At 40.5% G+C, this 23,935-nt stretch overlaps 1 protein-coding gene across 2 annotated transcripts in view; it reads left to right on the forward strand.

Annotated features, from left to right (window-relative positions):
• Positions 1–8,927, forward strand: part of st6galnac3 (ST6 (alpha-N-acetyl-neuraminyl-2,3-beta-galactosyl-1,3)-N-acetylgalactosaminide alpha-2,6-sialyltransferase 3) — a gene marked incomplete at its 3' end in the record, with an annotated part of 86,441 nt that extends 77,514 nt beyond the window's left edge. For both annotated transcript variants that reach the window (XM_083927901.1, XM_083927902.1), the window contains exons 4-5: positions 3,900–4,007; positions 8,738–8,927. In XM_083927901.1, coding sequence (XP_083784027.1) covers positions 3,900–4,007; positions 8,738–8,927 — 298 coding nt within the window. The remainder of the gene's footprint in view (positions 1–3,899; positions 4,008–8,737) is intronic.
• Between the last annotated feature and the right edge of the window lie 15,008 nt (positions 8,928–23,935).

A 23,935-nucleotide genomic window follows, 5' to 3' on the forward strand; every position in this document is an offset into this window, starting at 1 on the left:
AACTTCAACTTCATCTACTCGAGCACCAAGGACACAGTTGTCAAGAGTATCATTCACATTATTTGACTGGGGCAGAAACACCGCAGCAATTATTAGTGAGCACCAAAGACAGGAGAGCAGCAGTAAGCACGGTGGTCATGTGGCTAGAGAGACTGTCCATTACCAGAAAGTTCATAGGTCCGATCCCTACAACAGATTTGTCTCTCAGCAGTGTCGTGTCATGTCGAACTGTCCTTGAACAAAATGCTGCACCCTTCACTTACTCTCTTTACCAGCAGCACTGATAAATGGGAAATGTACAAATGTGGAATCTAAACCGCGTTATCCCCAAAGCAATTTCAGTAAAACTGGACTGTGTTAATGTTTCTCCTTTGTTACAATTTGACCCCCTTGCATTTAATGATGAATTGATGCATGTGTTTGCATAATAATTTGCAGCAGCTCCTGAATATATGTAACGAGGTCACTGCAAGCCAAAGAATGCCCTTGTGATGAATGCATTGTCTAGCCTATAGTCTCCTCGTAATAAAACAAACATTTTGTGGCATTGAAATTGTTAAAAAATATCACCACTTGGTGTCATTTAATACTGAAATATGAGTCTCATCCATTTTTGATGGCCTCACGGGGACGCAATAATGATTTTTATAGGGTTTTAAAGATTTTTACAGTGCAATTTTATTATATTTAAATGTCTGTGTTTTTTTTTTTTTTAACAATCTTGGGTCTATGTTTTAATCATCCCATATTATGGAAACAATGTTTTGTAGATCCATAAAATTTCCAACCAAATCAATAATATTGGAAGGTGAAAATAAATATCTTTAATAGGTTTTAGACAAAGCTCTTTAATGCAAATCTGTTTTTTATCATCATCCATCCACGCTGTCTCCTTTCCTGCTTTAATAAGACCTATCTTCATAATTGCTCATAATCATAATTCACTATACATATATAATTTGAAACACTAGCAGTAATGGGCATTTGACAAGAGGCAAAAAAACGACTTAAGCATAATGAAAGATATGATGGATGGTTTACATAGATCAGGCTGAACTATGATGAGAATTGTTAGGGAAATGAACTTCCAGTTATTATTCAGACCTGTGCGACCGTGTGCCAGCCGCTTTCACAGCACAACAATATGAGAGAAAGGAGCTTAAAGGTAATTATTTTCTGATGCACAACAATGTTTTCCACACAACTGAACTGTGGGAATTGCATAATTTAACTGAGCTGATTTCAGGTTTTTATCAATAAAATAGCCCCAGTCTTTCTCACAGTGATTTCATTTGATTCCTCTACAATGACCTGGTTAGCTGTGATAAAGGTTCATGACTAAAGACCCTTTCAAAGACAAAGACTCTAAATGTGTTCTAGTTTAGGTCCCGTTTCAGTGTATGTGAAAGACATCAGCTGAGCGGACACAATGGACACAATAGAATTCCATTGAAAAGGTTTATAGGCAGATCAGCTCCAGCCTAAAGCATCCTCCTGCTTTCCTTTTTTAGATTACTTAGGACTGTAGTTTACTACCTAGGGCTCGCAAAACAAAGCCAAGGGGTCAAGAAATGATGACTTTGCTTTTTGGCTTTATGAATGATGGCCTGTGGGTCTGTCTGCCGGTTGGCTAGGTCGTCTACTTTGGTTCCAACTACATGATGGATTTCCATAAAATGTTGTACAGATCTGCATGAATCTGAATGATTTTGGTGAGCCCACGACTTTTCCGATAGCCTACATTATATTTTTTCCATTTCCATGATTTTTTTTAATACAAACATTCATGTTCCCCTCTTTATGAATTGTAATAACTTTGGCGACCCCTTCACCTTTCATCCAGGGCCATCGTCAGGTCGAGATTCTAATTTGGTTTGTGACTAAATACCTGCAAAAACTACCTCAGCTGTGTGTTTGGTGCTAATTAGTCAAATTAAATCAACTTTATTTATATGGCACTTTTCATACCTTACAGTAGACCAAAGTACCTCAGAAAAAAACAAAAAACACAAAAACAAAACATGAACAACAAAGAAACACCATGCGAACCCAAACCTCTCACCCCCACAAATATAGACACAGAGATACACAGAGACATACACACCCATGCACATAAACCAGAGTTATCATGGTTTATGACTGGAGGGGGCGGCGCCACAGGGACCACCCCAACCACCCCAACCACCCCAACTGCGTTAGCATTTAGCTCTAATCACAGCTTTCCAACCTCTTCCAGCCTGAGCTTATATGGCTGAAGACTCTGCAGTGTTGTTTTCCTGAATCATTTCACTGCTGAAAATGATTCATTTGATGTTTGGTTGAAGTGGTCACAGCTGGTAGAAACATGCGTCAGGTGATGAGGGTGGACAAGAAGACATTCCTTTGATTTTTACGGGAACACAAGCCAAAAACGTTGGGTAGCAGTTGGAGTTTGTATTGAGCGCTGTCCAAGGTGCTGATCCAGGGATGCTGGAGCTGTCCAAGGTGCTGATCCAGGGATGCTGGAGCTGTCCAAGGTGCTGATCCAGGGATGCTGGAGCTGTCCAAGGTGCTGATCCAGGGATGCTGGACAAGGTGCTTCAACAATAATAGGCAGGATTCCTGCTGCTAACTCTGACAGAACACATCATGGCTAATAGTATTTGTGTCCCAACAACTGCCCGTTAAAACTACTCTTCTTTTTAATACTCTAGTTTGCTTTTTCTGGGCACCACTTTGGGATTTTCATCTTTTAAGGTGGACCACAGTCATTAAATATAAAGGTTTTACATTATTTTAGTAACCGATACCTAATGGGACCGTAAAAATAGGACATTTTTTAAACATGTTACACATAAATAAATGAATCCATTAATTAATGGTAAGAGAAAGGAAAATGAATACATTTCAGCAGTTTGTTTGTTTTATTAAACTGTATTTTCAAATAATTGTATTCAATTAATCTATTTTTAGTGGATGTATTTATGGATCAATAATGTTATTTTCTTTATTAATCACTTTTTATATGAACTATTTATTGGTGAACTGATATATTCATATCCTCCTTTTTATTGACAATTTAAATATCAAAGAATAAAATATGCTCATCAATTTATTTATTGTAAATATCTTTAATGATTCCTGGGTTTTTATTTTTCAGTAAGATACCAATGAGTTGAGGCATTATAACCATTTACATGACACCTGGGGTCCTCCATGATCTTTATGCTGATTCCCTCATCATTATCAGTACCATGCTGTGCACTCTGTTTAATTTATACAAGGTCTAAGGCTCCTTGTAGTATTCTGCACTGTTGAGTGCGGGGCCACCTGCCATGCGGGACTACACCATATGACCCACTTACTCATCTGGTTCTGAGAAAACCACAAGTGAAGACAGTGTGTTGTGTGTTTGAAAATGATCAAAGCTTGCTTTTTTTTTTTTTTTACTTTGAGAGGTCATAACACCACCATTCTGATACGGATGAAAGGATTATGCATGTTTTAATTGATTGGCCTTCGGGGTCCCTGCATCATTCACAGAGGACGATGTGTGTGCTGCTGCTCAACAACCCAATACAGTGTTTCTTTTCTCAGCCTGACCCTTTCAACCTCTTGAAGTACAGATGTACACAATTGTAAATGGCTCTTTGAAACGAGACATTACTCCTGAAACTCACAGTATGTCAGACATATGGTCATACACCTGAGAGCTGTCTTGCAGATGCATTTACATTCAGATTTTCATTTTTGTTCCCTAGCTGAGGCTTTTATCCAGAGCAACCTACAATACAAACAGCTGCTAGAAGCATTTTAATTCTCAGATCAGCTTCACTACAAGCACACAAGAACAGTGATGGATGTTTTATTTTATGCAAATGCTTTTTACATTAACAGAGCTGTTTTTTCTGTGTTTGCAGGATCCAGTCTGGCTCCTACCTCAGCACCGGCTGGTTCACGCTCATCCTCGCCATGGACATGTGCAAAGAGATCCATATCTATGGCATGATAAATGACACCTACTGCAAGTAAGACACCAACTATCGCCCTCCATTCTTGGATGAAAACTGCACAAGTTCTTACAAAAACTTAGAAAACTAGATTCACAGTGCCGGCCGATCGCAACCTCCCATGATCGCAGTCTACCCTGTTGGAATACATTTCCAATGCCTCGGCTTGGATTTAATGAATTTCATTGCTGAGATCCATATTGGGTTCTCTGTGCCGTGAATACCATTATGTTTTCCTGCTGAGAATACCCAGCAGGCTGCAGAGTCTCCGGTGCTACGGGTGGCTGGGTTGCAGCACCCAATTCCTCCCCTGCTTAAAGTTTCATTTGTATATCGGCCTGTCGTCTTCTCTCTGACTCTTGGGGGAGTGATTACTGTCTGGCTGCGAGGCCATAGGAGGGATAACAAACAAGATGCTGTTGCTCCTGGCATGACTGCTTGGTCTCCAGTCATCTCATGATTGACTTGCCTTCTTTCTCCCAACGTCTCCCCTCCGCTTTTGCAGCTGAACCTGAGCTCTCTCTCTATCCCCCGAATCAAACACTTTTACCTAATACTCAGTGAAAATCCTGCCTTTTATCCTCTCCGTGTTCCCCGTGCACAGCGGGAGTTGAAATATAAACAGCCCCAGCCACATGGCAGAGAGGAGTGATAATTCAACCAGCACAGAGGATTTTATAATTCAGTGAGGCAGTTAAGGGGCGGCGTTCTCTCCCTGCCTACCTCGCTCTTATTTCGTTCCTTTCCTGCATGAGACAGGAAGATATCGTTTCACTGAGTTTCTGATTGGACAATTTAGTGTCACACAAAGTGCTGTTGGCAGCCGACTGCTCCGGTACAACAAGAAGTGATGTATTGTGGGACGATGTCCACAGCTCTAGTCAGAATTGACCTCAGCAGATATGTGGTAATGGAGCTCCAACAGGTGCTGCAGAGGGGGTGAAATTGAATTTATTTGTTAACGCTGGTGTGCACCACTGTGTGACACAGAGAGAAGAGCGGCAGTGATTGGGCTGTATTACTGTAAGCTGGCAGACAGCCATAGTGGCTTTTTCGCTGTGGGCCCACCGGTGATGGCTGTTTCTCTTCTGTCCGTGTTCATTCTCCCAATGAAATGGTTACACAAGACATTTTCTAATAAAGCTGTCACTTGCTGTTAGAAACCAACTGCAGAGCACGCAATGAATCTGTTCTGCTGCTCCGTGCTTACTTCTGTTTTTATTGATCCCTTGTTCTTTTTAATGGTTTGGAGATGCAAACTGGAAACAGAGCGACTAATCATGAAATTCAATTCAGTGGCTTAACTTTCCTACAATTGTACATCAATCAATTTATTTTGGATGTTGTATTTTTTACAAATATCAAGAGTAATTATCAAATAAATATGACCACCGACAGCAGCTCCTGTTTGTTTTAAAGCATGGCAACGTGCTGAGTGAAGAATTTTACTCGGGGCAGCGTGAATTCATATTGCTGAACGTTAGCCTGAAGGATCCAGAAATTCAGTTTGCTTATTATGTCAGATACTAGTTTTTAGAGCTTTAAACCATGTTAAAACAATGCAAACACTGTAATTTATATATAAACTGTTAATGTATTTTAAAATGTAAATGTGTGAATGTCTAGAAATGTTTACAAAAATCTAAATTGCAATAAAAGAAGCACTTCAAATTTATATTGCACAGATTCAGTGAGAAAATTTAATTTTCATACAGTATGTACTGTATTATAGGCCTGGTTTGGAATGACAAACATCGCATGTTATCACATACACTATTTAAGTTTTAACCAAGGCAATGTTACGTGGTCAACAACATGATATTACAATATGACAAATGAATGCAAAAATCATATTAGTGAAATCGGTGTTCAAAGTAATTGCCATCACTGTTTTACGTTAAATGAGATCAAATTCTTTATCTAAATATAAAACAAAGCATCTCTGAGAAGCGTTCATCTCATCCACCCTTCACTTGGTAGGTGCATTAGGGATCCGAGGGTTTGCAGTGTTGACTTTGTTGCAGATTGGCCTGTTGGTGGCGCTATAACAACAAACTTGTTGGCCTGTGACTTTCCAACTGCAAGTCTCAGAAACAAAATTATTTTTTTCTGGATTCTCTGAGTCCAGACAAATCTATCCATATAACCCACAGCCATTAACGTATTGATACATTTTCCATCATTTTGATGTTCCCAAATCAGTTTTTTCCTGCCTCGTCCTATAAATTTTGAGCAGCACGACATTTAGTGGACATATGTCGATATGATGTCTGAGTGGACATGACAAATTTTGTCCCATTTGGCCAATCAGTGGCTTTGTAGCAGCAAAATTCAAGTGTAACTGTAAACAAATTAAGCTGTCTTTGTATGTGTGCATCAGTGGCGATTGCTCTAAGACTGCAAGGGAAGCTCAGGTTCCCCTAAAATGTCACCCAAAAAAAAAAAAAAAGTGGTGAAATATGTACTGCTGTGTGTATATTTCATTAACTAAATACGCGCTAGAAAGCCTTCATCTTTAGTTCAGAATCAGCTCCTTATCACAGGTAATCAGCGCAACCTCCTTCTCATTCAGAAGGCTGGTCAGCTCATAGACAGCCAAAAAAGACGCTCATAGGATAAATGCTGGGCTTTGTCCCGCCCATCAGCCGCTCAGCATCTCTGGGAGTCTATGGAACAGTGGGCTTGCCCGGACGCTTGGCTTCTGTATGATGATTGGCTGAGCTGTCTAAGGCCTTTTTTGATTGACAGCTAAATGAGCGAATCAGCGTTCTTGAAGAATAAACTTCTACCGGAGCATTTTCCAAGTTTTTCAGTCCGTTGTTCTGAACTGATCCGGAGACTTTACCGATCCCCAGAGACTTTGTCTTTGTTACTAACGACTAGAGCTGTACTTGGTGACTCTGTTCTGTCACTCTGCGGTTTCTTTCCCCAACAAGCAGCGGCAGTTGCGGAGCTTCTCCCCCCCCCCTCCACGATCACTCACAGGCGGTCACACTTCACAGTAGCCTGGTGCAGCAGCTCCAGCTGGGCTGAGGCCGTTTAAGCAGGCTAGCTCTGCTGCCATTGCGAGGACGCTGGTCAAGTCCCTGGAAAAGACGCCTAGTTGGTACGACAAGGTCACAGATCATTTTGCTTGAAAAGGAACTAAGGGTAGAAACAAAAACATTATGATGTAGGTGGGAAAAATTAGCTTTCCTTCTTGAAACCCCAGCAGTTGCCACTGGTGTGCATGTATGACTGTCCTTCACATATCTCAAGAACTGTATATCCAATCAAGCAACGCTTTTGAGGGCCAAGCAGTCTGCCTGCTTCAAACGGGCACTGCACTAGTATGTGTAAAACCCAAAACAGTTTTGTATGCAGGCGGCTTGAATCATTTGTTTGAACATTAGCAATTTGTAACAGCAGCACGCTGCTTGTCAATAACATGATGATATAATTGCAGCCCGACTCTACTTTTAACCTTCATTTGTGAGTGCTTGAATTAAATCTGTGCTGATGTGATTGAATGTGATCGACCAGCCAATCACCTGCTGAGCTGAATCAGATAGATCCTGTCACATCTCATCTCGTTATCAATTTACCTAATGGATGACGGCTCAAACAATCACCACACTCATCAAATACACGCCTTTCTTTTGTAATGTAGTGGCGTGGCTTGTTGTCTCTGATGCTTGAAGGCGCAATGAGTAGGGTTTTCCGAAAAAGAAAGTAATCCATCTCAGTCATCACTTATGAAGCTATCGTATAAGTTTAGTCAGGAAGACTATCCTCTTGCATGCTAAGGCCAGGAGTTGTATTTTTCTTGCATCTTGCCATTCACATCCATCCAATCACATCTTCCAAATAGCACAGCAGCACACCTACATTGTACACACAGTATCGTCCTGTTGCTGCCTCTGTTTAAACATGATTCTCTCTCTGTCTCTAATGCGGTACTGCTGCTGCCACGTGTGTGTGTCTCTCTGTTTCTGGTCTGTGTGCTCACTGTATCTGCAGAGACCCTGCCCTCTGCCTGTATTTTCTTTATTATTTTGCCGTGTTTGGGTCATTTCTGGGTGTCCGCCTTTGGGCAGTGGATGTGTAACCCGCAGCCACTAGCAGGTGAGGTTGGGACTTTATAAAAAAAAACATTGTGACCAGATTACATCGCTGTCTCTGTCTCTCTCCTCTGCTCCCGGTCTCTGTGCCTGTTTGACCGATGGTTGGGGTGAGCCACACACACAAACACAAAAGCTAAAGCGGACAGGATCATGCATGCACTTCATCAATGCGACGCATTCCCGGATCGTGTGGAGATCTGGGCATGTATATATGTGCTTTAGAATGTAACTGCTATGAAACAATCAGAAAATAATGTTTCATTATTCTCATTCATGGCCTTGTTCTCACAAATGCCGCTCGCTCTCTTCATTCACTCTCTAGTCCGCTGGAGCACTGCTGCTCTGTCCCTCTTTTACTGTCTCGTTGAGCCGCTGAGGAGGGGCAAGCTTTGAACAGTGTGTTTGCAATTAACAAATCCTACTCTTACCCTCTTTTCCCCCCTGACGTTAGCAGAGGTGCTCTTATTTCGGAAGAGGCACGAAACCCCTTTGTAACGACACCTGACCAAAGTGGCAGGATATATGGGAACATACCGCATTTTTAATAATTACTAAATAGGAATTAAATGTTGTCCTAGTTTTAAATAAATTGGATGAAATTATACCTTCCTTTCTTTATTTCCTTTTTTCTTTCCTCCCCTTCAGGGCGGAGGATTACAGAAAGGTTCCCTATCACTACTACGAGGCGGGCAGCCGGGACGAGTGTGCGGAGTATCTGCTCCATGAGAGCGCCCCCTACGGTGGGCACCGCTTCATCACAGAAAAGTCTGTGTTCGCCAAGTGGGCCAAAAGTCACGCCATCAAGTTCTTCAACCCGCCTTGGCAGCTGTCGTGACCCTGGCTGAACCGACATGGAAATACTGCACCATCATCATCATTATCATCGTCGTCTGGGGACCAGCTGAATGAAAGCGTGTTCCCCGATGTGCACAATTATCATTATTGGCACAAATTCCCCTTCATATCCATTAAAAAGGAAAGTTGGTCGATGGCTGCTCGTCAAGTCCCGGATGACTAATATAAAGGGAGTGCTTGTTTTGTTTTGACGGCAGACTTTGACCAACGTGGACAGCAAAAGCATATCTGATGCTTCTTGAAAGTCTTTTTCTCCTCAGTTTGAGAGCTGAGGAAAGTGCACAGCACGCTGCTCTTCACTGACTAATCGATCCATTCGCTGCTCTGTGAGTTTAGCAAAGGGTGGCTTGAAGACAGACTTGAAAAAAAAGGAGAAAACAACAGGAGGAAGTAACAAACATCTGTGAACTTCCAGTGACCTCAGTGGCTCCCATGTCTGCAGGCACCGTGTATCGGAAAGGCTGAATGAAACTGTTTTTCAGGACTGTAGCCGAAAGAGCTCAACTGCTGCAGAGACGAGTCACGTTGGCATGAGCGCCTGACGAGCTCGCCCACTCTGACTCCTCAGCGTGTCTTTCTTCTTCTGTCAGGCTTTAATTAACGAGGATAGTTCAGGCCTCTCTGACAGAGCGATAATTGAAGGCAGGTTTCAATTTACTCTGCTCCTTCAAAAAAAAAAGCTTCAACAAACACGGTCGTTTGAAAAAGAAAAAAAAACACAAAAGTGAACCGGAGTTGTAGAAGTAAATCAGCTTTTTTATCGTTATGCTTGGATGTTAACTGTGTGTAAACTCACATATCTTAAAGATGTCTGCTTGTTTTTTTTTTTTCTTTTATAATGCTGTGAAATTCTGAGAGACACGTTTTGGCTTGATGTCCAGATACTGTAGGTCGCTAATTTATTCTGCAGAGATAAGTTCCTAACTCTCTTTAACAGTGTGCCATTGACAATGTGAGCATCACAGCACATAAAGCAATGTGCAATTAGAAACTCCATATTTACGGAAGGAGTTTGAATCATTTGTGACTCCGCAGAGGGGGAGATTTATGTGTGCAGTGAAACCATTTGAAGGTAATTGTATTCTATTATCATTTTGTGCCTGCAATATACTCTGCAGTTCATTGTATAGAGACAGAGGAAGACGCTCTCTCTCTCTCTCTCTCTCTCTCTCTCTCTCTCTCTCTCTCTCTCTCTCTCTCTCTCTCTCTTTCTCTCTCTCTCGCTTGCTCATATTCTCACCGAGCTTTGTGCCTCTTTGTGTACAGTATCACTGTGTGAACACATCCTCCCATTTGTCTCTGAACGCAGCATGCATGTCTCCTGGTACACGCCATTACATTTGACTGCATGTGTTTCAGGACGGTGAAGAATAATAGCCGAAGTGCTGAGGTGTCTAGATCGGCTGGTAGCTGTGGAGGGTGGAGACACACTGGCTGTGACCGTGACTCCCCTTCTCCCCCCTCAAGGCTGTGATTAGTGTCCCGGTCAGAGCCGTGGCCCAGAGGGGAGGACTGGAAGGATTCAAACACTTCTAATTTAGGCGACTTGATGCACAGGGTCCCTGACAACAGTTATATACTGCAGCTGAGCTTCACAGTCTCTCTCCTACTGCAGAGTACTGTTTACTCTCACACATAGGCACTCCATTTTTGGCTCTCTCTCAGAAAGCATCGATTTGGTGATTTACAGGTCAAAAGACGTGGAGGTTAAAACAGGCAGGTTTTTGGATGTCTTGGCAGGGATGTATGTACCGTTAAGGACTCTGAGTTCATGTCCTTCAAGAAAGTTTACATGATGCAGTGTGGTGACGATTTTCTAAGTCAGTTTCAGTATTAGCTTGAGTTTGACTACTTTTTCTTAGACCAATAAATAAACAAAGTTTTCAGCATTTATCCCCCAGAATGGCAGTTGAAGGCAGTGTGGAGAAGACAGAAAGACAGTATAATGGAAAAGTTAGTTGTAAAGATAAAATGTGAAAATATATATATAGTTTTTGAGTATTTCTCAATTTCTGGATACAGCCCTGTGTTACATGTAACTATTGTTTCAGACGTTCAAATGACTATAATTCAATGCAAACCTTAACTTAACGACAAATATTCCAATATTTTGAAATATATTTTATTATAAGTAACCTAGACATCTATAAAGACAAGCCACTTTCCACTGCACAAGCTTTTTCAGGACCCCAGGAACTTTTTTAGGAGCTCTTCCTGCAGGAAACCGAGTCTAAATTTAGATCCTGGCACCCATAAAGTCTCTACTCTGTGGCTGGCACTTTCACAATGCCCAGGAACTATTCATCTGGAGTTTGCTTTACTGAAAGTGCTCAAGCACGAGCCTCGGGCGACTACAACAGTAGCCAACAGTAGTAATTTATTGATGTTAAAAGTTATGTTGTCAACTTCCTGTTGCATTCTGGTGTTTTCAGGTATCCTTTCCGCTTCATCTTGCACATCTTCCTTACAACATCTATTTAAAATATATAGTCATGCAACTACAAACAACAAAGAACAACCAAATGACTGTTTGTTGAAAACTGAGTCTCAAACAAAGCCGTAATTTGTTGATCCATTATCAGCCCTATTGTAATTTTCACTGTTCTTCACTTGCAGTGGGCGGCACTTGCTCTTGAGTTTAATCATTTGAGTTGCTTAGTGACTAAAAACATGTTGAAAAGGAACAAATTAACTTTTAAAGTTAATTTAGTTCTTGTTTTATTGGTTTTGTTACTATTATTACTATGTATAAGAATGAACTTTCATCCACACTGATAAGAGGTTTTAAAACTGTTAGGGATGAAATCATAACAGTGACCATCAACTGATCCATCTCCATGACAACTGAGCAAACTCCTTCCCCTCACGAACACTGTGTGAGATGATGTAAAGCTTTAGAAAAAGCACGAATGTGGAAGAATGTGTTCCAATTAATTCCAGTTTAACCCGGACGTCTGGTATGCGTTCAACGTATCGAGTACTCGCTGATGTGCTACTAAGTTATATTATAAGAGTACAACAATATTCAACGTGCTCATGAAGTTATTTTAAGTATGATTGTTTTGACCACAGATAAAACAATAAACAACAACAATGATAACACTTTAATACAATAAACAACCCTCTGATCCAACTCTACTTCAAGACATCATCAAAAACCTGTTTCAGAGCCTCTTGTAACGTTTGATTTCTTAAGTACGCGCATATGGAAGTGACTTAAAATGCCCTTAGTCTAATTTTGACCTTCAAATAACCAAAGCCCTGCTCTCTGGGTACTTATGCGTCAGCTGCAATGTTTAGCTCAAGGAACAGGAGCTCTCTGTTTTCCATTAAGGTACCCCAAAACTCACAAAGAATGACCTACAACTCAAAACTCATTGTAAGTCTGCCTGGCTTCCAAGAGCATCAGCAAAATGTAAAAAACTCCCAATTTTAAATTCCACCCGGTGTATCTCAGCGCATGGGAGATGACCGTAACACAGACGGGGTCATGGTTCAGATTTCCTGCGGGACGACACATGCTCGAGATGTATTCTGTATCCCAGCACTGCGAGCAGCTGCGGATCAACGTATCCGACGATGTATGTTAAGCAGAAACGTCTCACTGTATTATTTCTCCTGTTCATGAAGCCAGAAGATTAGGCCTCAGGAAGAGTTAGAAATGATACTTCTTCCTGTTCCTATGGGAAAAAACAGCCCCTGATACTGGTGCCTGAACACATACAGTATGCCCCACTTACTACATGATTAATGTTCATATTTGATACATTTCCACTCGTCCTGTGATTGTGCAGTCATCTGGCAGCTCTCCACCAATCAGTTTTACCTCCGCTGTACATTACATCCACCATAAATTGTAAAAGCGCTTGACACCACGCTACGATTTTAAGTTTAGTCCCATGATTTTCAGGTGTGTTATGGTGCATTACTGAATTTATCTTGTCCACCCACAATTTGAAGAGTTTTTTTGTGTTCTGTTTTTCTTTGTTATGGACGCTTTTTATTTTTTGTTTTTGTATTTTTTCCCCATGTATTGCCAACGTTTTCTGCTGCTTCGGGCTGTGCTCTTGGTTATTCTCTGATCAACAAACACTCTCCACATTGTTCTCAGCCAGAACCCGCTGAAAGTTATACCCACAGATGTATTATAAAGAATAATATGGAGAATACGCCCTCATATAGGCTCCCATGAATCATCTATGGTTCATAGGAAGAGAACCAGACACATTCTCTGGGAATAAGTAACACTATGGATAAAAGTGTGAGCAGAGTGGGAGGCAACATATGGCCTACTTTTCATTTTTTATTTAACTTTAAAGAAATAGTTTGACATTTTGGAAGAAGAAAGAACGTACCTGCTGTCTTGTTGGATGAGATGATGGATGATACCACGCTCATGTCTGTACAGATTTACAGATGTACGGTTAGCTTAGCTTAGCGCCAAGACTGAAAACAAGGGGAAAGACCTATCCTGGCTCCAACTAGTTCTCGGCTCTGAGCTGTTGCCAGGCAACCAGCTGGTACTTATATAAAGGGTATATTCTAAAACCAATTTCCGTCCATTTCCAGTAGTTTTCAGCTGTAATTAGTCCTCTCTGTCCTGCTGTTAATGGCATAAAGCCACATTTGAACTAACCACCACTTCTTCATGGAGTCGAGCCGTGACTTTAAGTCTATAGGAAACCACATATAGGAAATCCATCCATCCATCCATCCATCAGGTTTTTCTTGAGGCCTACTTTTTCGAACAGAACCCGAAAGTTCTGGTTTCACTGGTAAAAATGGTGAAATGGTGTTTTAACGTTTAGGTTTTTGTACGGCTTAAACAAACAAGATATAACAAATAAATAATGAACCTTATTTTGACAGAGCAAGACTATCTGTTTCCCCGTCCACCTCATTCATGTGAACATGATATCTCAGGAGCCCCCGGAGGACATGTTTGCATAAATTTCCACATGAACTTTGTGACATCATAACGTTTCTGTCCATTATTCAACACCCTAACTCAGCGACAAAAGGTCAGACATTTGGTCGGACACTGAATTGGTGACACTCATCTTGAATCTGTGCTGATTGTTTAGACCTTTTGTGCTGCGTGGTTGTGTGAAGATGTGTTTGAAGCATTCATGTTTCCCCTAAAAATACACTTACTACATTTTATTCAATTCCTTCAAAGTCCACACTGCATATATTATGTAAGTCTGGACATTAACTGCAACTTGACTGGTTGGCGGAGGAATACAGACACAAGGCTGTAATTCTAGTTGTGTCAAGCTACGATACTAGCTGCTAGCTTCATATCTGTTCTCACATATTCTCATGTTACTCTCTGTTAAAATGCAAATCCATTTCCCAAAATGTTGAACTATTCCTTAAATAACTTATTTTTTTTGCCCTGAATTCTTGTTAATATGTGATTCTGGCTCTATTGTTTTAATCCACAGCTTTAACTGATCATTTAAACCGGCCTCGTTTCATGTTCTGTGGAGCGAAGTTGGCTTGGAAATGGTTGTGTCCTTCCTCTCTAACCTGAATCAGACTCGTGTCTTTGTAGCTCGCCGTGTATATGCAAATGTCATAAAAAAAGACACCAAAATAAAAAAAAGGCGCTGCTTGTCCTCAGCCGCTCCGCAGCAGAAGTGGCCGTGGAATGAGCTCTGATTGTTGGTTCATTGCGTAATGCGAAGTTAAAAGGCAAATTGAAGTTCCCTTTTCAAAACCGAGCTGGCTTTAAAAAAAAAAACCTGATTAAAACGTCTCGGCCTGGAGGTCTGCGGAACAAAGATGTGAATGTGATTATTCCTCACTGCTTAAAATGCCGTGATCAGTCAAGATAATTACCGTGTGTTACGGAGTTGAGAGTTGACATTTTAAAGATTGTCCGACCTCTTCAGTTTGTAGCATTTTCCCTCCCGGCTGTTGTACTTGTTGCCATTTCCTCAAATGCCTCAAGTGCTTTCTTACAATGAACAATTCATTTCATTTCCTCTTTCCCCATGTGCATGTTTTGCAATTAATTTTTTTGTGTTGTGAAGCACTTTCCTTTTTTCTTTCAGGTCAAGTGTCCTTGTGGATGTGTAACTTTGGGTGTGTGTTGAGTTACATGGAATGTAATATAACACTGAGGTTGTTATAATGACAGTGGTTTTTTGCTAACACAGCTAACACACTCCTTTTTATTGGTGGTGAAATGACGCTGCATGGATTATTGCAGGTTATTGAAATGTACAATTTGTCAAAAAAAAACCAAGTAGTGATTATATGTATTATTCTGTCATTCGCTGTCTACATAATAGCTCAAATTAGATATATTGTGAATGTTCTTATTTTCACCAACATTTCCTCTGTGTCTTTTTTTCTCTGTGGGGATTAAAGAAAACTTTTAAACCCCATTATATGATTACAGTCCTTTCTAAAGAACACAATCAGCATCAGAATGTAAGAAACCTGGTGAAATGGGTCCGTGTTATATAAACGGAGCTGAGCTGTCGTCTCAAATCTGGCATCTCGTGAGATTTTGAAACATCAGTGAAGTAGCAGAGATGTGCTGAGTTCAGACAGGTCTTGGGAGTTTACCTTAGCATGAGAGTTTTTTATGTTACCTCTGCATAAATAAAGAACACACCTTTTAAATAATAATGCTCACATTCATGGTTTTATGCTACAGTAATGAAGACAGTATCAAGAAGGCTGATGTTTCCTGACTGTTTTATCCCTAATCAGCTCAAAAACACCTCGTAAACTCATTTATTTTAAACTCCATACCACAATCTTATAACTCTGCATCAAACTTAATGCTACCTGGATTTTGTTTTTCTCAGCATAATGAGGTTTTTATTGAATTTATCTGCAAAGTTGCAAAATGTTCATACTAAATGTGTCTGCAGAGCATTCACTGACAACTTATTCTCCAAGTTTCCCATGTAATATACGCAACTGAGCAGCCTGATATCACCATATGACAGTTTCTTAAGACATTTTATGAGTTATCACAACACATTTTTTTCCTTTTACTTGTCATTTCAAATTGAATCTCTACTTTTTTTATTGTGTCTTATGAAGTGTACAAAGGGTGGAGGTCGGTGTGGGTGGATGGGTGGATAGGTCGGGGGCTTTTACCCAGGAGGCAGCTGTTTGTGTCCTGTGTTGATTAATTTACATACTTATTGTAAACCACAACGTTTTCTAAAACGTAACCAAGTAGTTTAGTTTGAATCCACAGCGTTGACCGCGTGTCTGAAATTGACACGCTGGGAATGAGAATGGGGTGTTCAATGACATGCAAAAACCTTAAAATGCGTTGACATGTCATTAGAAATGTCCTTGAACATGTCATGCTATTCATATGGTCTCCCATGAGATGATGATGAACTTAAACATGATTAACGCTCTTATGGTTATGTGTAAATTCAACTCAAAGCTCTTGGTCAAGACTAGGGAGATGCAGGTTTTGTCATAGAGAAGTAGGTGTTTTTTGCACTTTGTGTCTGTTTGTGCAGTACAAAACGTTTACATTGTCTGTGAATGAAGTCTATGCCGCTACTACATTTCCCTCAAAAGATGTCAGGAAAACCCATTTAACTCGGCCCCCAAGCCCACGTACTATACTTGACAAGAAGAAGAACACATTTTACAGCTGTTTTCAAAAGTTTAAAGGATAGGAATACCAACACATGATTGATGATAGTCTGATTTGTGTGCAAAATAGGTGGATTTCCCCTTTAAATATGGGTCAGCTGAGCCCTGATACTAGACAGGGTTTATTTAGCACATCATTCCAGTCTCATTTCTCTGAATGTCATGTTCCCCAGATGATGCCAAGCCCTACCTTTTGTGGTATTTATTATAATGTTCAAGAGCACAGTGTAAGCTTGGATAATGTTGTTATACCCACCCCTGTTTTTGACTTTATTTAAATTAAATGACAGTTTGAGTTACTTTCTGTCTGAGCTGACCAACATCAACGCGTCTCCAGAGTCACATCAGTCCAAACATGAACACTTCTGCTCAGCCTCATTGTGCCACTTATACCTGTAAGATAATGGGCTCTTCACAAACAGACTCCGAATCAGTAAGCCGGGACATTTTCACATACGAGGAATTTCAAGAATTCAAGAAACATAAATAAAGTAGAAGAATCTGCAATACAAATGTGGAAAAATATGTCTTTTTAAAACGTAAAATATAACTTTGGCTGTACCGTTTTTTTGCAGGATTGTGCAAAAATATTTCCAAGGATTCTGCAGAAGTTCACATAAAGTAGAGTAAATAAGTACGTGGCTGGGTGGAGCTGTACAGCCAGCTCATTGAGAGCAATGGGAATAAGGGACATGATGTCATTTGCACAAACTGACACCAACGGAGAAATTAATGAGCCGTTGGGTAAATGGAAAAATAAAACAACTTTTTCAGACTACCTACCTTGAAGAAAGAGAAACAATCCTCCATTTTCACTTCAGTTACCTTGACTGTGTTGGACCTCAATTAAATTCCAGCCTGACCCCATATTCACTTGATTTTTATTTCTTTCTTTCTGCCAATTTTTGTTTTCCTTGCAGCTGGTATGCATTAGTATGTTTTTTTTTTCTGTTATTGCACAGCTTAACTGAACAAGGTCAACAAGTCATTTGGAATCTTTTCCATTCAGTGTTTGCAAATTTGTTCTTGCAGAGTGTTTGACCTCTGGACCGTAGGCTGTTTACAGGAGGACGTGCTCTCCAGGGCCAGATGGCACTAGAATATGTAGCATTCTTGTAGCTTGAGGACACTTGCAGCTGTAGCTCTAATATGTAAGGAATGAAGGAATAAAATGAAGTCTATTTGCATATAGCACTTCACACTTCCAAAGTGATTTACAGCACCGACAAACAAAAAGAAGGAAACAAACACAACAGAAGAAATGATAAATGATTATACTAAGAGTTAGTGTTAAATACCTGAGCTGGTTAAGTTAGACAGTTAAAAGCAAATGAGTGCGATCTTAGTTCTCTGACAGTGTGACAAGGGGACAGGAGTTCTGTAATGTAAGAGGGGGCGAAACCACCTTGAACACAACCAAATCAATTATGTTGCTAACAGGCAGCAAGTGTAGGGAGGCAAGAAGAGGACTCTTTGTTGAATACTGTAGGAAGGGAAGAAAGAAAAAGTAGATTACTTTCTATACACACTCCCGTTTGAATCACACTTCTGTTACCTTTTAGTTTCAGTAAAAACTAATACTGACATCTTTTAAGTTTAAAGAAATAAAAAAACATATTATCTGTGGCCCAATTCCATATTAATTCTATGCATTTTTTAAATAATGTGTTACCCTGGAAAAGCTACATTTGGTAGGCCTATACTCAAATAAGTCAGTCGTAATAAATGCTTGATTTATGAGTTATTTACATTCTCGACTCGCATCGATGATGGAAAGGGGAGTGGCAGAGCTATTCAATTTTGCAAAATAGTAGAATAAACTCTGAATAAAATCAGTAAAATGAACACTTACAGCAGACAATGACAGAAACCGTCTTTTTGAAAAAATATTTAAGTAAGTTTAATTTTAGTTTGGCGGATGTCCGATCCACTAACACTGAGGAGGCAGGGCTTATGACCACCCAGCATCACTTGGGGAGCTGTCTTTATACAGTCTATGGTCTGTGTGCTAAATATGAAGCTGGAGCTAGCAGAAAGTTAGCCTAGCTAGAAAAGATTGGAAACAGGGGAAGTAGATTAACTAACACCAAGGCCTAAAAAGTAGTTTTTGTTTGGTGATTTTCTTATAGAAACTAGGTTAGCCGTTGGCCCCTGCATTCAGTCATACTTAGCGCATACACAGTGGTATCAGTGGTATCAATTGTGTCATCTAATTTGCAGCAAGAAACCAAATGTATTTCATAAAATGTCAAAAGTCATGGATGGATGAAAATATATCGACCTTGACGCAAAAAAAATAATCTATCAAATTATTTTAATTGTTTGGACGCAGGTTGTTTTTGTTTTTTTTGCCAAACAATTTCATCTGCCGAGCAAACATCTCCATGCTAGTGTTTGCTAGTTAGCATTAGCCCGTGTGGTTTCACAAGAAGATTCTCTGTTGTGTTCATGTTTTGTGCTGTGCTCTGTAAAGTTTGATCAGATCAGGTTCCAGCACACAGGTAGCCTCATTGTTTATACAAATCAACATTTGCAGCACATAACTTTTTGTACCCTGTGTTGTTTTTAAAAAAATGATTGAACCTAATTATCCCTGACATTTCATTTAGTCTAATTCTTCTGCTCTCTTAAATAAAAACACCCCTTAAGTCTCCCACATGTTACCGATCTATTGCACTAATTGCTTGTTGAAAGATGCCGTTAATTAGGCAGGTGTGTGTGTGGGATATATCAAGTCCAAACACTTATCATATCACACATCATCCATCATCACCTTTCCCAGAGCTATGATATGTAGCTGTGCGTTTTTGTTTGTTTGAACCTTTGAATGTTTGCATCTCCATTTCTACTGCATAATTAATGAGGACTGTGGACGAAAAAATGGGCACGGACTTAATGCTTTTTGGACTCTATTGCTTCCACTTGGTGCTGCACTTGTGTTGCCAGATCTCGTTAGTTTGAGTATTTCCCTGGTTTCAAAGTAGCAGACCAGTCCAGAAAGAAATGAGAGGATTCATGTGGGAGTTATCAGTCAATCCTATTATCTTCAGAGTCTAACTCCTTAAATTATCTGTAACATTGTAAAAGTGCATGAAAGATGGAGGAATGCATTGTGTTTTAATTAATTCCATGCAGGCTTCTTAAAGACTCTTTAACAATATATCCCTGTAGTCACCGTGGAGCCTCATTAATGACTTGCATGTAACAGACATCACTTTGATCGCCACAATTTTACACACCCACCTCCCTAAAGAAATATGAGTGCTACACTAATTGCCTCATGTTTATATTGATTACATCCACCTCCTCCAGTAGTCGCTCATCCTCCCATCTTCAGTTTCTCGGAGCATATCGAGCCTTGTCAGGAATCATAGTGTTCGAAGGATAAAGTGTACAGGCTGGTGCTAAATGTCAACAATTTTTAGATTATCTGAGGCAAAGGAAAACATTCAACTGTGACTAATGAGCAGATGTAGCTCTGACAAAATAAATATCTGTACAGTTGTGAATAGCTACAAAATAAGTGTTGTGCATTGACTTGAGCTAGGATTGTTTAATATACTGTACATGACCACAATCTAAATAATGTTTCCATTAATGTCCCTGTTTACAACCATCTCTCCCCATCCTTTCATCAACCTTGATGTAATCAAAGTTTATAACATCCCATATTTCCTGTGGGCATGAAGGTAATTGAATTGCTCTAAAAGGTCTTTTCTCTGGAAAGCCTCCATTCGCTCATCACAATCAATCACCCTCCTCTGATGCCTCTTTATATTCCACCAAATACATCAGCCACAGGTTTTCTTTATTCATTTCCAGTTATATGCCGATGACGTCCCGGTTTGTGTGACAGCCGACAGAAGTGATTGAGCGCTCTGTCAAATACACTGCTGGAAGGTGTCAGCTGCTTTCAAGGTGCATGAGGATCAAGGGGAAGTGCACTCAGTGACTGGGAACATTTCCTGGAAATAAATGCTGCTTCACATTCATACAGTTAAACACAGTCTCCTCTGGGAGCTTCCAGTACACCCACAGACAGCAAATCTTCCAGTGTTGGCTGCTGTCAAGTTTTGGGGGTATAGAGTGCATCTGAATTGGCAGGTGTCCAAAAGGGTGTTGTTTCTTGACTGAAGTAGTGGATTGGCTTTTCCAAGGTAATTTGAACATCTGGACTTTGTGAGCTCCACTTTGGTTTATAGCAGTTACAGCAGGAGCTTTGGTGCTGACTTTTCAAGAACTCAAATCATTACTTTCCTTTGTGCCTACGTGATATTAACAAGGGGAAGGAAATCGTCAAAACTGGGGCTCACAATGGTAAATGTTACACAGGCTGACTCAAGATATGGTTATTCACTTGCTAGTCTATTTATAACTATATAGGATGTTTCTTTTTCAAGTTGTTTGTGTTTCTACTAGAACATGTTTACACTCTGCTCTAATTGGTCAGCACTCCCTGGTCTCCTCTCCACTATTCCATTCCCATACTACTGTAGAAGATTCACGGCAACTGAGTGTATAGACCTTTTCAAAGATGTAAAAAAAAAAAAGTCCTATTTCATTTCCTGTTGCAGTGTATGTGAATGACATCAGCTGACAGGAAATTACCAAGGACCATGGCTGTTGCCTAGCAATGGAATAAATAAAGCTACACAACCGGACAAGGTTGCAAAAGGACTGTGATACGAAATTAGGGAGTAATGAACAACTGAAGGTGCTGAAACATCCTCCAAAGAGAAAACTAAGCTGTGTATGCTTTCATGCTCTGCTCCTAAGAAATGGTCTCATTACTGTCTCATTGTGATGTCGTTTACTTTGCAGTCATACAGCAGCAATGCTGATGACCTGCAGGGAAGAGAGGGTCAGCAGCCGTACCTCTTCACTGTAGGCAGAACAAAGAACAGGACTGACATTTACTACTATCAGCTCATCCCCTGCCAGGGAACCAGCTCCCTAGCCGCATTTGATGAACTGTTTAAATTCCACTTCGTGTTCAACCTGTCCTATGAAGAGTCCCTGGCACAGATATACACCTTTGGGCAACCGTTTATAACACTGACATTGGAACAACAATTGAAGCCCCCAGAGTTTGTGAACTGCAGGCAACACAAATCGTAAAGGATGTGAATGTCAGGATGCTTTGGTGTTTCATTTGTCAGGCCTCGAATATGCCAGTCACTGGTATCTCAATTAAATAACAATAAAAAAAGTAATTTCTATCACAGCTCAAGGTTGAAGCTCAAAGTATGCTGGCACAAGTCTATCAGTGTTCAGTTAACAATTCAGTTGGTCACAAACTAACAGTTTGTCATTGAAGTTATAAGAAACTCTTTACAAGGAAACACTCACTTTTGGACCAGAAGCCTTAAGGCTCATTTATGCTCCCATTTCATGTGTAAGTAGAGACGTACGTTATCAACATCACGGCACTGCCCTCATGCTCTCATGCGTATTTAGTTGGAATGGACATTGAGTAAAACATCCAATAATAAAAATAATTAATTAATAACCCCATTTGGGAAAAGCACATTTAGTCAACAATCATTTTCTCTTAAAGCAATACAAAAATGGGAATTCACTGCCTACCACTATCAAAGATGTACAGTGAAAAAAAACTGAGCAAAATTAGAGAACACTTCCAGATCCCTCCCAGTTATTGGAGTTAATCTGGCACCTGGTGACAATTTACTATTTCTTTGGCAGCTCTCCTGGTTGTGTTGCAAGATGATTAGCTGCTCTAAGGTGACTGAAACCCTGTGACAACAGGCTGTCCAGATGAAGGCCAAAGTAATGACCCTCATATCATTGCAAGAGAGGTTGGGCGTTCCAAGTTTGTGATTTCAAGAGTATTGAAACTTTTCAAGGACACAGGTTAATTTAAGTCCCTCAAAAAAGGGCGGTCGTCCATGTAAAACAAGTGCACGAGAGGATGGGATTATGTGAAGACTCTCAAGGGGAATCGGTTCAACACTGCAGTTGGAGTTGATCACCAGTTCAGTTGTGAACAGGGTAAGGATTTGTATCTGCACACAGTGTCTCGTCATTTAAGACTTTCTGGACTGAAAGCCCATTCTGCAGTGACCGAACCTCATCAGCAGAAAGAATAAAAAGGCTAGACTTGCCTTTGCTGAGGAGCATGTTGTATGGACAGAGGAGAACTGGTCCAGAGAACCTTCAGTGATGAGAGGACGTTCAGTTTATTTGGGTCTGATGGGAAACATTATGTTTGGCATAGGACTGGGGAAAGACTGGACCCAAAGTGTGTAAAGAAGTCAGTTAAATTTGGAGGAGGAAGTTTCATGGTTTGGGGGATGTTTTCTGCAGCAGGAGTTGGGCCTCTTGTACAGCTACCAGGCAGGGTGAATGCAAATGTTTATGTGAACCTCCTTCAGCAACATGCAACACCTCAACTGCAACTGACTCCAATCAGCCCACAATTTTCATGCAAGAAAAGAGAATGTCCTTGTCACACTGCAAACAGGTTAAGCAGTTCCTCGAAGCAAAGAATATCGAAACTATAAAATGTTCAGCCCAGAGTCCAGATGTAAACCTCATAAAGAATCTCTGGAAAATTGTCGGCAAAAAAGTAATGGCTAAGAAACCCACTACAGTTACCGAATCGCTGAAGAGACTGAAGAAGACTGGACCAAGATCAAACCAGAGCAGTGTGAGAACGTAGTGATGTCCTGTGGGCGCAGATGTGCTGACGTCATTCAAAGCAAGGGCCTCTACACATTGAGTGCCTTGGTTATTTAAAAAGACATGCTAGGACAGCAGTGGTATAGCCACAGCGGGTATTCTATCAAATTATTGATTTTTTTTCAGAATTATTATTATTATTATTTCAGAATAAATTAAGTATTAGTACTTTGGTCTCCGTGATACCGTGATAATATTTTAGACGATACAGTCTCTACGACGTTCCTATCAGAAGTTATGGCCTATTTAAAAATGGGGCTAAGGTAAGGATTAGGGTTAGGGTTTGGGATTAGTGTTAGGGTTTCGGGGTTAGGGTTAGTTTAGAGACTTGAAACTTGGGCTACCCCCCCCCCCCCTATTTTGTGGGTGCTGTGTGCACTCGTGCTGGTTTCGTTGCGATCGGACATCGGGAACCCTTTGATCTTAAACAATTGCGTGCCTATTTTTTTTCCCTTAGGTGTTCATGTGTTGGGACTTCATCTACCCCCCTATTTATGGCCACGTGCTTTCCATTGGTACCAGGATGGAGTTTCTACAACGTTCCTATCCAAAGTTATGGCCTATTTAGAAATAGGGTTAGGATTAGGGTTAGGGTTAGGGTTGGGGTTGGGGTTGGGGTTAAGGTTAGGATTAGGGTTGGGGTTGGGG

Source organism: Echiichthys vipera, assembly GCF_963691815.1.
Source record: "Echiichthys vipera genome assembly, chromosome: 15".
Taxonomy (NCBI): domain Eukaryota; kingdom Metazoa; phylum Chordata; class Actinopteri; order Perciformes; family Trachinidae; genus Echiichthys; species Echiichthys vipera.